Here is an 18648-nt window from a genome sequence, read left to right as displayed (position 1 = left end):
AACATAGGGTATAGGCTCACCAATAAATAATATTTCAGGCTAAAACATAATAATTAATCATCAATGCATCAATTAATCATATCATACAGGGCTTTCGCTACGTATTATAATCATTGAATTAATCTATCAGTATTAAATCACATCTCTCGAATCTTGACTTAACCATTTATAATATAACCTGCCTATTGAAACTAAGACTAAACACATTATCTTCTATGTTCTCTCAAATGAATATTACAAAACTCTTACAATCAAACCAAGCCATATTTTTTTATGGATCCTCACAACCCTAGAAATAAATCCATAGGAAATCAATCAAAGCATTGAAAATCAACAATAATAATTCACTCCTTCATATTTTTTATGGATCCCCACAACCCTAGAAATAAATCTACTCACACATATTAAAACCTAAACTAAGCAAAACAAATAAACAAGACATGATTAATCAAGCAAATAAATTACTGAAAATAAAATAGGAAGTAATTGTTACCAAAGTAAATGGAAATAATGAATTTCATAAACCAAGAGTGTAGAGAGAGAACAAGAGTATAATCCAAAGCTTAAAACTAAATCTGAGAAATTAACTAATGAGAAGAGGTAATCAATCCCGCTTAACAAAAGTGTATTTATAGTTAAGCTCAAAAATTCTAATTAAAATCAAACTAAAAGGCGTTGAAAATCCCTTAGAGACACGCGCCCGGTCGGGCCCGCCTTTTTGTCGAGTGGAGTCTCGCTTGCGCCCGGTCAGGCGCGTACCAGGGCGAAGCACTTTTCTTCTTCCTTCCTCGCCCAGCTGAGCGCGCCTCAGGGCGAAGCATTCCCCGGTTGGGCGAAGGTCCAGGCAATATAGGATCTTCAATTTGGGTTATTTCTCTTGGCTCAAATCCGGGTTTCCTCCTTGGGTCTTGAATACTTGGTCCATTGCCTCGATTTCTTCTTTGTTAAGCCCTTAATCACTGGTTTGATGACTCTAACCGGTCTTGGGCTACGGAAGATGGTCTTATTTCTCCAATGCTTGTAGTGGCTATCATAAGTACGAGAAAATGCTCCAAATATGCAATTTCCTATAAAACGATATCAAATATATGAAAACACTAAAAAACACATATTAGTAATAAAAGTGACTCTAAAGAGCAAAAAATTCTCCTAAATATGACCAAGGGACGGGGGTAAAACACTATATAAAAATAACATATCACCCGATTTGGGATTATTAGAAAAACCACCTTCCAAAATTGGGATTATCTAAAGAAATTTGGGCAAAGTTGGGATCATCAAAATTAATTTTTCCTTAAATAAGTTTATTAATATTTAATATACTACGTATATTGATCAATGATAATGCTTCTAATGAAGGGAGTTTTCATGGTTTAAGGGCTTATTTAATTCATCTTATTTTTGTTGATCTGATCTAGTGTGGTTTGATCTGATTTGATTTTAATCTAATTTGATCTGATCTGATTGTAAGATTTGACCAAATTTTGACCTAATGTATACGATAATCTATAAAGAAGAAATATATCAAGCGCAGTCTTTTTTTTTTTTTTGGTGAAAGAGAGGGGCAAGCCCCAAGAAAACAAACAAACAAAAAATAAGAAACAAAACCAAAATAGAACAAACTAAAAACAAGAAAAAGAAAGCAGAAAAAAAGAAAAACAAAGTTAAACAAACTCGACACAAGACCAGCTAGGCACGATCCTTCGGAACCAATCTTGCACGAGCTACCCCACTTATATCCTCCAATAAAACGGCCCGAAGATCCCCGGGGATCGCCTCAAATAGCACTATCTTCTGGTCAGAGTTAACTCCATAATTGGCCAACCAATCCGCAACTTGATTAGCTTCTTTATAGCAACGACTTATAGTCACTTCCCACCCTTGACGAGAGATAAGCGCTCTACATTTACGAACAATATGAATATAAGGAGAGTGAAGGGACATCCTCTACCAAAAACCGCACCACCACCTCATAATCCACTGTCAATTGCACCTGCTTGTGTCCAACATTCCATGCTATGACCAAGCCTCACATTACTTCAAAAAGCTCAGCGGAGTCTTGTTAGATTCATATTAATGTATATTTTATTAATATGTAATTTTTATAATTATTTTCAATTACGTAATAAGAGATATGTAGCGAAAAAATAAGTTAAACTAAACTACAAGACTAAACAATCTCAAAAAGTAAAAATTGAATTAATTAAATTGTAAAGCATAGCCGTAATATTCAACTACATTTCTTTTATTTTATTATGAAAGCGATTCATGACCATTATCCTATATCCCTTCCCAGGCCATTCTTAACATTAAAAGAAGTTGGTAAGATTTCATGATTAAGGTGTATTAACCATTTGATTAAGGAATTTAATTACATTATTCTCTAAGGAATGAAGGTAATTAACGGTTAACTAGCTAACTTTCACTAATTGCATGTCTTAATTAGTCAAAAATCAAAGAGCAAAAGATAAGTTGGTCCATCAAATTAAAATCTCAACATTCAATATGTTAACATTCAATATGTTAACGAGTTCTATCTCAACATTCAATATGTTAACGAGTTCCATCAATTTCTGACTACTACGTTAGTTTCTTTTACCGACGTACACCTAATTATAAAAGAGAATTAAGATAGCAAGCAAATTTAAAAGCTTGATACCAACCTCATATTTGCAGTGTATAGAGTAGTGTAGTGTGTACACATACATGATTTGAGTAAGTTGGACTTCATTATTTGAGGGTTTATCAAGACGAAAATAAGGTAAAATACAGTGAAGTTGCACTTCACCTTACTGTTGAATTGAAATTACTCTTTATTGAATTTAAATTATTTTTGCAGAATGCATGAATAAAAATTATTTTTACTGAATTGAAAATATTTTTTTTTTTTGAAAACAAAATTGAAATTAATTTTACTGAACTGAAATTATTTTTGCTAAAATGAAGTAATATTTACTAAACTGAAATTATTTTTGTTGAATTATATTATTTTTACTGATTTTCTATTATATTTATTCTCTAAAGTTACTAAATTTTACTGAATTGAACTTATTTTTATTGAACTAAATTTATTTTTACTAAACAACCTTACTTCATAGGATACTAGTTTAGTTCCCATGCCATGCACGGTATTTTTCAATAACTATTATTAAACTACCATTATACTACGATTTTTATCAACATTTTAAAAATATAGTTGATAAATTTTGATTAAAATTAAGGATTACAAAAGATATGTTAGATATACAATGATGCAGAAAATTATCAAAATTATTTGTTAAGAATTTTTTTTTATAGCTATATAAATATTTTTGTTAAAGATGTGTCAAATTTTTTATTTTATTTTAAGTAATTATATTATATAAAATTAGGGAATTATTTTGGTATAATATTTGTTTCTTTAATTGACTTTTATTTAATTTTTTTTTTTTTTTAAAAAACCATTAAGGACTTACTATAAGATGACACGTTTCATTATTGGTGTGTCTTTTAGTATATTGTTATTGATATAAGTCATAGATAAATTTACCCATGTAGAGCAAGTAGTTTAGTATTGGAAAGAAAGTAGTAGGGTCATAGGCCTTGTTGCAAGTCTTGGAACTACTAATCAACTATACATAACGTTTCATGTGAAGGGAATGTGCAATTCAGAAGATTAACGATTGGTAGTACAAAACCTTCAGCGTCTCCATCTAAAATTGTCTTTCACTTTCACTTTCACTTTAATTGTTGGAAAACAAACAGTGCCTTAGTTAGGATTACATTACTTTCCAAAAATAAATCTTCTAAGTTGAGAATTCAGTGGCATCTTACCAAATATAACAACTAGGCAGACAGCTCTTTTGTCTTGTTGTACACGTGCTACAGCCTCATGAAGACACGTATGATTGCACATGGTAGTCGTTTAATCTTTACAAAAATCATTGTGCTTCTTCTTGTTTTTCATCCAATGCCATGTTTGGATGCTGCAAAAGTGAGATGGCATGATATTATTATTAACTACTTGTATATATGCTCCATTATTAATTATTGTAACGTGGGATCCATTATTAGCAATTTGCCATGTTTCATAATTGAGGGAAGTAATATAATTGTGTAGAGTAGTTACTAGCTAGAGTGAAAAAGTACCGATCGAGTTTAATTATGGTAATCTTTAGATTCTATTCTTTTGAGATTCTAAACAAAGCAGAGTAGTCAGCGAAGTAGAGCAAGATAACTCTAAAGAACAGGGTCTTATCGGTTTGTTAGGTTGAAGCTATATACTAGTCATTAATTACAGAGTATAAAAATATTAGATAAATCCGTTTTTGTAGAACTTATTATGACAAATATGGTAAATCGGTGTAAATACAATTAGCTAAATCTAACATTTTCTTTTGTAGGCTACGTGTATCATTTTTCCATAAAATGGTCAGGATAATTAATTTTGGAAGGATGGGTCATGACAAAATTAGGGATGGATGATTAGAGCTGTTTGATGCTCCTATATATAATAGTTTACATGCTTCTGTAGTCTTGAGTCTTGAATTGTTGCACATGGTTCTTAGGCTATTAGCTAATCAATGTGAATGTATATTAGAAGCAGAAGCAATAATTATGTCAAATAGATAACCTTTTTAAATTGTAGACTTCATAATGTCAAGTTGATTAACATTTTAATTAAGCTTAAAAGTTTAGTCTAGATAGATAGGCGTACTTTCTACTTAAAGTAAACTATATATAGTTAAATGTTGATTAAAGTTGTCTGATATGAATTATAGTACCTTCTCTAATGGTTTACAAGCTCATCCAGAAGGCTACAAAAGTTGATAATAAATGAAGTTTGAATTCAAATACAAAGAACTTGTTATATTGGACCATTTAAATGAATGAATATTAATTTCATTGACTTTTTGTACGTACATACATTTGCCATGATGAATGATTATTTCTCTATATTTGTTTGTGTTAATTGTAGGGTCGTCAAAAGGGTCATATCGTGTTTAGTTCGTATTTATGATATGATGATAGCATTAAACGAGTTGTAATATTTGCAAAATGCTCGACCTAAACCTAATTAACACATCTATATATTAAACGGGTTGAAAATCATTGATCTAACTCTAACTTACAGATTAAGCGAAACTATCCAAGTAACCTTTTACCTAGTTAAGCTTTAGTAAAAAAAGGAGATATGCACACACAAAAAAAAAAAAAAAAAAAAACCCTCCATACAACGCAGTCATATGTATAAGAATCTTGCAAATGAATATCAAACACAAATCCTTATCGATTGTATCTTCAAAATGCCAACTACTGACATGCAAAAAGATACTACTATACATTCATAACTTTTAATTACATAAAAAAATATTAAATAAAAACCCAAAAATTTAAAAAAAAAAAAAAAATCACATTAGACAGTGGGGTGAGAGTAATCAGAGTATGATAAGAAGCTTAGATGTTATGTAACTAAGGCGGGTTCTACTAACAAGTTTAATTTCGTGTGAGGTTGGTGATGAATTTGATCGAAAATAGTTAGCTTAAACCTTTTTATTTCAGGGCGAGTTTATGCTAGGTTAATGTTATAATATCAGCTTTATTTTATCACTGTCTTTAATTAATTTGTGTAAAGTGGCGGTTTTGGGGAGGTTGTTATGTATAAACTAGTTTTATTACCCCTAATTGATTTGTATAATAATTGTATACATGCATGGGACATTGGGACGAAGCTTTTATTGGAGTCCAAAGACGTCTTGAACCCCCCCCCCCCAAGGCCCCTTTTTTTTTTTTTTTTTTTTTTTTTTTTTTTTGCAATTTTTGTATCTACCATCTCTTATATTAGCCAATATATATAATCTCATTTGGGAAATTGTTAGTGTAGCAACGTCATGATTCATGACAATCTTTGCAAACAAATTTGGGTTTACAATCAAAAAACAGTTGATAGATGGATCACCTAACCTAATTTGTGACAATTATCCATAACCTAAACTAATCTGTTAGTGGACCATCTCAACCAAAAGCTTAAGCTGAAAGGCCCTCGCAAACCTGGCGCGAATTAATTCCACTTTTAAAAAAGGGATGGATGAGATTCGAACCCGTGACCTCTATGTCACGTTGGCTCCGATACCATGTTAAAGGACCAACTCAACCAAAAGCTTAAGTTGATGGTTGAGGTTCAGGAATATGTTTTATTGATGGATGCAACACAGACCCATCCAGACCTGGTGCGAATATGTTATATACTGTATCATAATCCATAAAATATTTCTTGTAATAATGTGAATGTCAAATAAAGTGGTTAGAATAAGTGAATAACGTGGTCCCAAGAATATAGATAACAAATTAAAATTATTAATAAACATTGATAGGTGTTCTTTCTACCACCGATTTGAGCATTCTCCCAATAAATTAACTAATAGTTTAGATTTATTTTGTCTTGATATTTGATAGAGATTGTCTTACCTTTTTTTTTTTTTTTTTTTTTTTGGTTAAAAATGAAAATAATAATTGTTTTGCCATAAATTTTGAGCAAAAAAGATGGGTTTTTAGGTGCATTATCAAATCATCATTTTCAAACGAAGTTACTACAAATGAACTGTATCACCTATATGATCAATAATTTGGTGGCACAGTTATGGTTTTTCGTAAGTGTTGTCCAAGGATTGAAGCTACACTAGACCACATTCCTTTAGAAATTCATGTGGGATCTTTATTAGAGTTTCGATTATTCAGGAAATATAATTGTTGAGTGTTATCCTCGATTGGTAAATTTTGTCAATCAAGTTGCTTTTTTTGCAATCTTTTTAATTTGTAAAGAGTACATATAATATGCTCAATACCTATTGAACATGCAAAACATTGCATCTGGTTTTCCAAATACAAATAACCTATTAACCTGAAAAGAAAAGAGAAAAGTATTACTAATTACACTCGCTATAACATATAAAAAATAAAATTAAAAAAAAAATAAAAAAAATAAATTCATATATGGCTGGCCACACCATGTGACTAGGGTACTTATTTAAAGGTTACTCGGTCAATCAAGGGTTACTTATGAGGTTGGTCGGTCAAGACATACTAGAAAAAACGCTGTTAAATAATTCTCTCAATGTGTTTCTCTGTAATTTCTCATTCATATATATAACTCGGCCACAATACAATATTTATATAGTTAGAATACATTGGGGTGGGTGGGGGTGGGTGGGAACCCTAATATTCTCTTTTCACGATAATATCTTCAAGTACAATATTTATCATATTTGATATTATCCCAATTACCCCCCTAAGTTGGAGCATACGGATCACAAATGCCCAACTTGCGGAGTAGATTATCAAATTTAACCTTTCCCAAGACCTTTAGATACATATGACGGACTAATCGTGCCATCAATCACACCGCTCACAAAATGACAATTTGCCTCTATATGCTTGAATTGTTAATGAAACATTGGATTTTGAGCACTATATAAAGCGGATTGATCGATTGTCACAATAAAGGCGCATGCCATTTTCAAGTCGAACACCTAAATCTTCAAGAAGTTGTTTCAACAATTTTAATTCACAGGTCACATCACATGTGAGTGAAAGTATTGTCCTACATTGATTGCCCATATGATTTTGATATGAAACCTCATTAGTCATATAAAATGAACAGTTGTGACGGTATGGCTCAGGCCCGTTTATCGCACTCTAATCGTTTAACAAAGTATAACATATGTTAGAGCCATAAACTTTTCTGAGCTCATAAGCCCAATAGCTTATTACGCTGGGCCTTCAATCCAATATGCTTTATAGTACGCCTCAATATGATGTTATTGTTCGAAAATGTGATCACTCCTTGTCACTCACATATTTGAGAGATTAATCCATGATTTTTTTTCACTTACATAGATTAATCCATCATAATACAGTAATATATTCCACATTTGTAGTTGTTATAAACTTGCATACGTTAGCTATTAAGTTGTCGAATCATTTGAAGTTGGAGCCTTTAACCATTTTTTGGTAATTTGATCTACGTTACATTGTTATTACTCGGACCTTTTATTTGTATGGACCCTTCGACATTTCATTTTTAAAATCATAAATAAATTTTACAATCTAGCCAAATTAGACACTTGAACATGTTGTCCGACCCTTCACTCATACTTGCAACATAGTTTCATGATACATGATTTAAAGAAGCCATTAGAGTAATTAAGTGTACGTACCAATACATCAAGATATATCAATTAAGCACCATCAAGAGAAAAAAGGAAGGTATTATGCTTAGTAGTACATAAGTAAAAGAGCTACAAAAGAAAAGATAAAACCACAGTACATAATTTATTGGAGATCTACCCGTTAATCTAAAAATTAATACAAAGTGCAAGCAAGAAAATCCTATTTATTTTCTGTTTTTTTTTTGAAGGAAGAAAATCATATTTATTTGATCATACTACAAATTAAACTTCTCCATTATTTAGCCGGTACCAGAAACACCCAAGTCTTGCTTATTAGGAGGGTCATCTTTACCGGCCCCGAAAACCGGACCGCCTTTACCGGCAGCATCCTCAACCTTATCTTGAAGTTTGTCAATCTCAATCCCCTTGTCATCCTCCCAAGACCTTAACTCAGTCCTTGGCCTACTCTTTTGCACCTGCTCCGGCACCGACTCGTACGTCGTCGCCGTAAAAGACATAGGCGGCTGCGCTCCTTGTGCTCCTGACATTATTCTCGATCACTAGTATAGTAGTATGTATTATGCAAAGATGTTGATAAAGGGTAAGGTAATGGATAATTGGAAACGTAGCAAAGCTACAATGGTATATAGTAGTAGGCTAGTGTACGTTTATAGAAGGTGAAATATAATGATAAGGATGCATGCATGGAAATGATGAGATGAACATAAATAATAAAAGAATGAATAAAGCCATTTATAATTCAAATGCATAAGACTTTCACACGTAAACATGTAGGTGATACTTGGCAATTCATGGTATAAAGATCGATTTTTGAGCTTTGCCACCGCATCAGTTGGCTACTAAAGCTGTGAAGATTTAGTATTACTCGCTCTCTTCAATTCGTACCAAAATAACTCCTCGTAACACAATAACGTGATAGATTTTTTCTCTATTCATATTTTAACTTTGACTTAAAGGTGATTGCTGATCCGGGCCAAGTTTCATGTCAACGTATCCAAAATGCAGGCCTTTCAAAAAAATCAACTACAAACTTTTATAAATCGAGTCGGGCTAGCTTGGTCCTATATTGGGCTAAAAAAATCTACCCAAAACCCGTTCAAATTTGGGTCGAACTGACTTTGATCATCTTTACTTTGACTATATAATAAAGTGTAATGTTATACATAACCTTCAGGGCTAAAAATTAAGAATTCATGTCAAAAACACGCGTAAATCAGTGTAATTAATGTCTTTGGAATTTGTTGAGTAATTAAGTTTTGATGATTGTAAATTAATGATGAATATCTATCTAATGTGTTTGTTAAGTTGTGCGTAGAAAGAACATGTTATGCTTGGAACATGATATAAGGAACCTAAGCATGTCAAGTATATATATATATATATATATATATATATATATATATATATATATATATATATATATATATATATATATATATATATATATATATATGAGAAAATGTCAAGTATATATATAAGGAACCTGAGCAAATATGATAAGCAATAGAGAAACAAGAAAAATGATGAGTGTCATGGTTGATAAGCATGATGATGGCTAAAGAACCATGAAGGTAATTATGTACATAGGTGTTTGCATAAGTTAACTTCATGAGATAAGTACACTATGCATACATGAGTTGTATATGTGTAGAAGTATTTACATAAGCTTTAAGTTTAATTAGTTCTCTCACTTGAAGTTTGTTTATGACAAACAAACTTCAATCTAATGTTTCTCTTAAGTGTTTATGTGAAGACAAGAACTGACTTAGGTGAAGGCAATGGGTTGGAACATAGAAGACTTCAAGAGGAATAAGAGAGAATGAATGAACCTAAAGCAGGTTCTCCCATGAGAACCAAACCACGAAGGAACTTGAAGGTATTCTCTAACAAGATCTAGAAGGAACTTTCGACAGGCTTTCCCACGAAAGCCGGAGCATGTTCCCTAACAGGTACATGAGGTGTTCCTTAATAGGAATACATAAGGAGTTCCCTAACAGGAACTTCACAACGGGTTGTAACGACCTGGTTCCGGTGTAATGCTAGGGCAAAACCCAAGATCTAGAATACATCAAGACTACAAGATCCCAGAACAAGAGTTTCAGAGAAACAACATGAAGACGGAGAAATCGAAGTATATCGCTCTAGGATTCATGTAAGTATGTTGGACATAAAAGTAAGTCTGGAACAAGTCTATAAAACCAAGGTGAACTCTAAACAGTCAATGAAATTAGAGTTACTGACTTGTCAAGAACTCAGAGTTCTAGAACTAACCTAATCAGAACTTAAGTCTGCACGTCATTAAAGGTCGGTTTAATGATATAAATATTTACCTAATACATGCATATCTTTTAGGGATTTGGTTTTACAGAATAAAGATATTTATTTTCTAATAATTCCCTTTTGGAAAAAGATAAGTTATTTTTGAAAAGTATTTTCAGCAAAATAAGTTATAAATAAAATTTGATTTTATGGTAAGTATATCTTTTGTAAAAAGATAAGCTAGTATATTTGGAAAATATAAGAGTTAAGTAAAATATGATTTTATGGAAAATATTTCTTTTATTAATGACAAAATATATTCTTAACAAAAGATATATTTTGGAAAACTTATTTATGGAAAATATCTTTATTCATATCTTTTGTTAAAACTTGTTTTTACGAAAAGAATAATTTTGGTGTACTATAAATATATGTTCATATGTATTCCTTCAAAGTTGAGGATGACGATGACGAAACTTAGTGGTTGTGCTTAATGGTTTCATCCTTCACCACGAAGCTAAGTCAAACCTCCAGGTCAAAGTTCCAATCAAGTTTGGTTTCAGTTCGTCCAGTAAGTTCCAGACAGATCTTGAGTGTCCAACATATTAGTTTTATCTCTTTATTCATTGATATGTATTTAGAGTTATTCTTTGAGATCTTGTAATTGGGAAAAAGGATTTTGAGTGTTTTATGTATTGGGGTGTGAGGAGTTTGAAAGTCTCTAAAATTCGAGTTGTAGCTGTGAGAGCACAGTGATTGAGCTTCTTGTGTGAAGCCGAGTGTAGGCACTTCAGGAGTGTTGAGTGAATCTAAGTGTGGGGCTTAGGTTGGGTAGGATAGGGTCCTATCAAGTAGCAAGTGTCCTTGGTGGAACTTGTGAGAAAGGTCCGTGTATAATAGGATGTAACTAAGTGTTTTTCCCTATTATTAGGGATGGCAATGGATCTGGACCTGACCCGGATCCGTGGATCCAGATCCGTTTTTCACGGATCTGGGTCTTCAAATTTTGGAACCGACGGATCCGGGCCGGATTCGGGTCCCGCTGACAAAAACGGATCTGGATCTGGGTCTGGGCCCTAGACCCGGATCCAGATCCGTGGACCCGTTTTTTTTATTTTTCCTATTAAAAAAAACTAAAATTGTTTGTTTCTTTATTAAAAATGTTGCTAATGTTAGTAATGATAAAGATTAACCCTTTCAAGAGATGAATTTTGGATGTTCATATTTTATACATCATCGTTGTTTTTTCACTAGCTCATATGTAACATCGTATTTTTTTTGTTGTTTATAATTTTAATTCAAAATATGAGTGTATAAGTTGTTTAATTTGGGGTTGAACTTAATAACCAACAACGTAAGTTTGAAATAAATTTTTTGACCCGAACATTACATTTATTGCAAAAAATTAGTCAAAATATATTGGACCCGTTTGGGACCCGGATCCGGATCCGGGTATTCATTTTCTAGACCCGACGGATCCGAGTTGGATCTGGATCCTATATACGAAAACGAATCTGGATCCGGGTCCATCCGGACCGATCCAGATCCGACCCGTTGCCATCCCTACCTATTATAGTGAAGTGGTTGTGTTGAAATCCCTTGGAGGGTCGAGGTTTTACTTCCAGTTGGGCCCTGGATGGTTTCCTCGTAAAATCCGCTTTGCATATATTGTCTAAGTTCCTAACAACAATCAATTTTATATTCCGCGAAAAGTAGGCACTAGGAACATACTACAATTCACCCCCCTCTTGTAGTATGTCATTCGAAATAACAGAATTATTTTCTAAATTTAAACAATTTTCAAGAGTGTTTTAAATGCTTACTAGTGAGTAGCGAGAGCCCAACGTTGTCCTAGGTTACTACTTTTGTAATTGTGCAACTGCTAATTTTTAAGAGCATTCTAAAAGTTTGTATGTAGTATATGTGTCTTCAATACTTTATGCTATAATATATATAGTGTTCAATGTTGAAGCATAAATGACAATTAGCCTAGATTATGGTTAAACACTAACGTTTCTTCTAAGATGTCGAGTGTTCGAATCTTCTCATCCATAATTTTTTTTCATATATATAAATATAATAATTTTCATTTATATTTAAGTACATAAAAATAAGGTCAACTTAGTATTTCGTCATGTGTACAATATTACTCCATCGGCTTTTTAGTATCATGTTTTGACTGCCACATAGTTTTAGGTGATGTAATTGACTTTAATACGGATTATCGAAAGATCTAAATAGTGTAGTTTGAGTCAGATTATGACACGTCCAGAAGTACATGAAACCCATCACATTTGCCATTTTCCTGATGGGTTTTTTTTTTTTTTTTAATCGTAACAATATTTTCAACCATTCCGAGTAAGTAAATGGCTCAATAAATTCAGTTGCTAATAATTAGTTTACCTTGGCAAGTTGGCATGTATCGCTTCCAACTTCTTAATAGAGAAGCTTAGATAATTATGATTCCGGTTCTAATTGCGGATACCCAGAATTCATGGCTATCGTCGTTAACACTTGTGTAAATTATGGGATAAATTTACTATTATACCCCTTGCCCCTTGGCTTGGGACCTTGCAAGTTGCAAAGCCCCGGGGTTTAGTGTCACATACATTCACACAAGCATCATATAGACATTAGACACCCCAACCCCAACCCCAACCCCGAAGTAGTTGAAGAAGCTTGAAAAAGACCTGAAAATGGTGTTTGGAACAGCAATAAGGTTATTGATTGCCAAGAAACCAAAGCCAAAAATGAAACCAGTCGAACTCAAATCTCAACAACCAGAACAAAATCAAACCATTACCCGCGCCATCTTTGACATCCTCAAGGACCACGGTCCTCTCACTATCGCTCAAACCTGGGAACGACTTCAGGTTCCTCTCTCTCCCTCTTTTTTCAATTACTTTTTTCATCGAATGCTAATCATTTGATGGTTATTTCGGGATAATATAAGATTATTGGACTATTTTTGTTACTATGTGAATGTAATTGCTGATTAATCGTTGATTTCGTGATAATTTTGTTCATTATTTGATTAATAGTATGTAATGCTTTCTTCATACAATTGAATTGCTGATCATTTTTTTGCTTTTGGGAGTTAATTTATTTGATTTTGGGATGTTAATTTTGTAACTAAGAATTGTTGGTTTTCAGCGGCTTTTGTTGTGATTTTGAAGTGAATTAAAGTCTATAATTTCACAGAAAAACGATATTTCTAAGATTTCACCAAGATAAAATAAAAAAAATAAGTTTCTTGGCTTGTCTAATAAAGGTTGATCAGGTCCAATTAGGCGTATACATGAGGTGAAATGAGGGCTGATCAAGTCCAATATTTTAGTGTTGATTTTCTGTATAATCTACAACATTGTCACGTTAATAGTTCAAATTACACCGTCAATCTGTGTAAATAACGGTTTCGGGTGGAGGGAGGACTGCCCTACTCTTGAAGAAGCAGTGGAAGCTAAATTTGATACTATAAGGCTAAATATATCAATTTTCCCTTGCTTCGATGCTCTAAATTGTTGGTGATTTAGATTTTCGATGCTAAAGCTGTTACTAATCGTGTATATTTTGATCATATATGTGTGTCTATAGAATCGGCTTGTACATTGTATAAGAAATCTTGCCTCAAACCTGAAATTTTTTCTTGTTTTCTTTGTTGTGTGGCATGTGTGCCTAATTTGGTGTTCTGATTGATTAGGGAGCATTGGCTGCTGTAATTTTAACATAGTTCTGTTATATGATTGGAGATTTTGATGCATTCTAAAAGTGGAAATCGTTACAAACATTTTAAAGATTTAAAGCTTGTCCATAATGTTTTCATTGTTCCAAGTTCTGATGCTGTTGTAAGGTTACTTCGTATTTTCAAGATAAGGATCATGGCTTGTTTGGCTGCTCTAGATCTGTTGCTGTAACTTTCAGGCACTTTTAACACAATTTGTCTGAATGAGTAATGTTTGATTATTATCTTTTTACTTTGGTATCTAATTATTGTCTTATTGGTTTATCATCTAATGAAATTTTGTCAAAAGTTTGATAGCTAACTATTTGAGCATTGCCTTCTAGCTTCCATAATCACGAATCTTTTTTCATGTGGATTGTGAACACAATTACTTGGGCAGTTGAGGAGCTCATGGTTCACCATTTCCTAAGTTCAATCTTCATTCTCAAGTTTCTATTATGTGATTGCTAATAAGATTTTTGTGTAATTTCAGAGTGTTGATTATTCATAGTTTATGTTTAAAGTGTTAATTTAGTAGTTTGAATAATCATGTGTTTGCTTAAACATTTAAAAGTGTCTTTTATAGACTGGGATTTGAGTAAGTGATATATCCTGAAAGGGTTTGAGAATATGCTCTCTAGCTACTAGATTGTACAAAGTACTCCATATTTGTTTTGTTCATTATTTATTTATGTATGTATGGAAAAAGGAATACTAGCAACTCGTTTTAACCAAGCTGTAATACCTTTCAGGAAGTTGGTTTGAAGGAACTAACAAGCAAGACGCACATGAAAACAGTTATGAGGTGGATGCGAGAGAGACAAAAACTTAAAATGATTTGTAACCATGTTGGGCCTCATAAGCAATTTCTGTATACCACTTGGTTCACAAAGGCAAATATTAAGCCTGCAAAACCCGGAAGTTGTGCCTCAAAGGAGTAAGATATGTGCATCGCCATTAGTGTACCGCTCAAGATTCATTCAGGCTTTGGAAACCTTTTTGTGTCAAGCCAGGCTTGGCTTCTAAATCAAGGCTTTGATCAAGACGCTTTTTTCATATGTATCTAGCAGTCGTAAATACACGTTCATGGATGTTATGAACTTCATTTCTCCTGTAGCCTGTAGTCCTGTACCTATACCCTTTATTTTTTTTGACACAAGTAAAATACAAATAGCAAAATCAATGAACGGGAAGCTAATCAAGGAAATTTTTTGTTCGTTGCCTATGAAGACTATGGTTGGTTATAACTTGTAAACTAACAAATCCCTAAATGGAGGACAATTTGTTGGACATTGTATCTTGAGGATGCTAAAATCTCTTATCATTTTTACACATGATATAATTGAGCGTTTGATTTTGAAAAATATTTAAGGGGCCAAGATTTGAACTATCTCACTCAAAATGCCACAAAATTAGTTGATTTATTATTTACATTTCATATTAATAGAATATTTTTGGTGAACAGATTTCATTTTTTTTGGTTAAGAAAGCGAAATTGCAGAGATGTTAGCAATTATGCAATGTTCAACTCATAAGTTTGATGAAAGGGGGTTATCTTTCTTCATCTTTCTTCTTAGTTATTTTTCTTTCTTTCCTGCTCCTTATTTTTCCTTTAATTTGTTTTCTTCTGTTATTTTTCCTTTGACTGGTTGAGACAGCCAGCTGTCCTTTTCCGTGTAATAGGGTAATCCTCCTAGGGATTGGTGTGCTGATGTATATAAAGGGAATGATTGTGATGTACACAGTGATGATTTCAGAACAAGAATGAAATAGAAAAAGACTGAAACTTTCCCTGCTTTATTTCTCTGCTCTTCTCAACATTCTTCATATTAAATCTATCTTTCTCTTCATGGTATCAGAGCCAGGTTGCTAATTTTGGCAAAAATTTCACGCATTTTTTTCCAGATTTCCCTTAAAGTCTCGGTCTTTCTGCCTTCTCCCTTCTTTCCTTCTCAAAGCTTCAAGATTTTAGCTTTTGTTCTTCAAGATGTCAAAGATCTCTCTTGCGGATATGCAGAATCCTCTGTATCTGCATCCAGGTGATGGTCATAACTCGGTATCTGTTGATAAGCTGACTGGAGCTGCAAACTACAAAGAGTGGAGAAGATCTATGGAGATAGTGCTGGCCTCTAAGAGAAAGTTGGGATTTGTAACTGGATTAGTGAAGAAGGATGCTGAAGATGAAGTGAAAGCAGATCAGTGGGATACCTGCAACAATATGGTGATTGCTTAGCTGATGTCATGCATGAGTGACTCCATCAAAAGGTCTGTGTTGTTCTTAAACACTGCAAGAGATGTGTGGAAGAAAATGGAAATTAGATTTTCTCAGACCAATGGAGCTAGAAAATACAAGTTGTGCAGAGATGTCTATGACCTGAAACAAAATGGTCGAAGTCTGAGTGACTATTATACTGAGATGAGTTCTCTCTGGGAGGAGATTGAAGGGCTGAACTTACTACCACCAATAACTGAGATGAACAGTGAGGTGAATGCTTTTGTGAGTGCTCTCAATCAGCAGAAGGATGAACAACATCTTTTTCAATTTCTCAATGGTTTGGATGAAGACTATACTGCATTGAGAAGTCAGATTCTTATGCAATCCCCTCTACCAACTGTGGAACTTGCTTGTGCTCAAATACAACAAGAAGAATCTCAACGTGAAACCCTGAAGGGAGGAGGAAAACCAGATCCTGAACCACCTACTGTTATGTATGGGAAAGGAGGAAATGAGGAAGGATATTCAGTGTGTGGTAACAAATCTCACACTGCTGAACACTGTTGGAAGGTGATAGCATATCCTTCATGGCATCCTCAGTACAAAAAGCAGCAGAGGCAGAAAGGAAAGGAAGGCAACTCAGGAGCAAAATGGAACAAAAGAAAATCATTCAATGGTCAAAAAAACTGCAGCTAATGCTCAGACTCAGGAAGAGAGTGTATCTATCACAGCTCAGCAGTTGGAGCAGTTACTAAAGCTGGTGCCATCAAGCTCTAAGACAGGCTATGGCACTGAAGAAGAGATAGAGTCTGGATTTGCAGGTATGATTAATTGTAACAATGCTTCTAGTAGTATGAATGAATGGATATTGGACTCAGGGGCAAGTGATCATATGATTTCTGATGATAAATTGCTTGATGAATTTGTACCTGTGAAAGGGAACACAAAAATTAATTTGCCAAATGGTGGGACTGCAAAAATAACTCACATAGGCAATGTTTTGTTAAAAAATGGCCTGCATCTTAAAAATGTACTGTGTGTACCTGAATTTAAGCACAATCTTCTGTCAATACATAAATTGGTGAGAGATGAAAAGTACATTGTTGAATTCCAACCTGAATTGTGTGTTATTCAGGACTCAGTCACTCTGAAAACTAGGGCACTTGGGAGAGCTAGCCATGGACTATACTATCTGATGAATGATAATCTTGATTTTGCAAGCAAGAAGAAGAATGCAGAGGTGAAAAGAAATAATGGCTCGAAAGAAGAACTAGTGATTCTGAAAAAAGGAATTTTGCTGAATGTAATGTAGCTAGTGTAGATTAGTGTACTTTGTGGCATAATAGGCTGGGGCATGCTCCATTTGAGAAACTTGTTAAAATTGGGTGTGTCTCAGGAAGATGTAAGAACAATTCAATTTGCTTAATCTGTCCAATGGCTAGATTTACTAAACTTCCTTATCATGTGAGTGATGCTTGTGCCAAATCTGTGTTTGAATTGATACATATTGATATATGGGGGCCATATAAGGTGGCTGCTCGAGGAAATAATAAATATTTTCCCACTATTGTTGATGATTACTCTAGAGCCACTTGGGTTCAGCCGCTGAAATCAAAATCTGAAGCTTAAAGTGCTATTAGGAAGTTTATGTTGTTTGCAAAAAATCAATTCGATGCAGCTGTAAAAATTATTAAGTCTGATAATGCGTTAGAATTTGATGATACTAAGTGCAGAGAGTACTTTGGGAATCTGGGCATTAGACATCAAAAATCTTGTGTTGACAGACCGCAGCAGAATGGCAGAGTTGAAAGAAAGCATAGAAATGTGCTTGAAATGGCTAGGGCTTTAAGATTTCAAGTAGGCTTAGCCCTGAGGTACTGGGGTGATTGTGTGTTAACAACAACCTATATCATAAATAGGTTTCCTAATTCAGTGCGAGGAAATAAAACTCCATATGAATTGATTTTTGGATAGAACCCGAATTATGCATGTATGAAAGCATTTGGTTGTCTTGCTATTGCTTATAACCCAAATTTGATGGGTGACAAATTCAAACCCAGAGGTGTACCATGTGTTTTCCTGGGATATCCACAAGACACCAAGGGTTATAAGGTGATGAATTTGTTGAATATGCAATGCTTTGTGTCTAGACATGTGAAATTCTACAAGCATATTTTCCCATTTAACAAAGCCAACAGCACGGGCAGTTACAACACACCTCTACCGATCTCCATGCATGAGTTGAGTCATGATGGTGGTCATGAAAGTGGCCAATTAGCACCTGA

At 33.6% G+C, this 18648-nt stretch overlaps 3 protein-coding genes across 3 annotated transcripts; 2 read left to right on the top strand and 1 right to left on the bottom strand.

Moving 5' to 3' along the window:
- Positions 1-8188: 8188 nt before the first annotated feature.
- On the bottom strand, positions 8189-8867 carry LOC110688787. The gene has a single exon (XM_021865551.1). It carries the CDS (start codon positions 8693-8695, stop codon positions 8447-8449), a length of 249 nt encoding a protein of 82 aa, XP_021721243.1. The 5' UTR covers positions 8696-8867; the 3' UTR covers positions 8189-8446.
- Positions 8868-12956: 4089 nt separating this feature from the next.
- Positions 12957-15346, top strand: LOC110688691. The gene is made up of 2 exons (XM_021865433.1): positions 12957-13300; positions 14901-15346. Exons 1-2 carry the CDS (start codon positions 13124-13126, stop codon positions 15087-15089), a joined length of 366 nt encoding a protein of 121 aa, XP_021721125.1. The 5' UTR covers positions 12957-13123; the 3' UTR covers positions 15090-15346.
- Positions 15347-16393: 1047 nt separating this feature from the next.
- On the top strand, positions 16394-17675 carry LOC110688768. Its single transcript, XM_021865532.1, has 2 exons — positions 16394-16997; positions 17056-17675. Exons 1-2 carry the CDS (start codon positions 16394-16396, stop codon positions 17673-17675), a joined length of 1224 nt encoding a protein of 407 aa, XP_021721224.1.
- Positions 17676-18648: the final 973 nt, after the last annotated feature.

This window comes from Chenopodium quinoa, unplaced genomic scaffold, assembly GCF_001683475.1.
Source record: "Chenopodium quinoa cultivar QQ74 unplaced genomic scaffold, ASM168347v1, whole genome shotgun sequence".
NCBI lineage: Eukaryota > Viridiplantae > Streptophyta > Magnoliopsida > Caryophyllales > Amaranthaceae > Chenopodium > Chenopodium quinoa.
This window is presented reverse-complemented; position numbering and strand designations above follow the sequence as displayed.

Excerpts from the sequence above, each read along its gene's own strand:
- LOC110688787 (XM_021865551.1), bottom strand. The coding sequence starts at position 8,695 with ATGTCAGGAGCACAAGGAGCGCAGCCGCCTATGTCTTTTACGGCGACG.
- LOC110688691 (XM_021865433.1), top strand. The coding sequence starts at position 13,124 with ATGGTGTTTGGAACAGCAATAAGGTTATTGATTGCCAAGAAACCAAAG. Across the intron at positions 13,301-14,900 it reads AAACCTGGGAACGACTTCAG|GAAGTTGGTTTGAAGGAACT; the intron begins GTTCCTCTCTCT and ends AATACCTTTCAG.
- LOC110688768 (XM_021865532.1), top strand. The coding sequence starts at position 16,394 with ATGAGTGACTCCATCAAAAGGTCTGTGTTGTTCTTAAACACTGCAAGA. Across the intron at positions 16,998-17,055 it reads GAGGCAGAAAGGAAAGGAAG|CTAATGCTCAGACTCAGGAA; the intron begins GCAACTCAGGAG and ends AAAAAACTGCAG.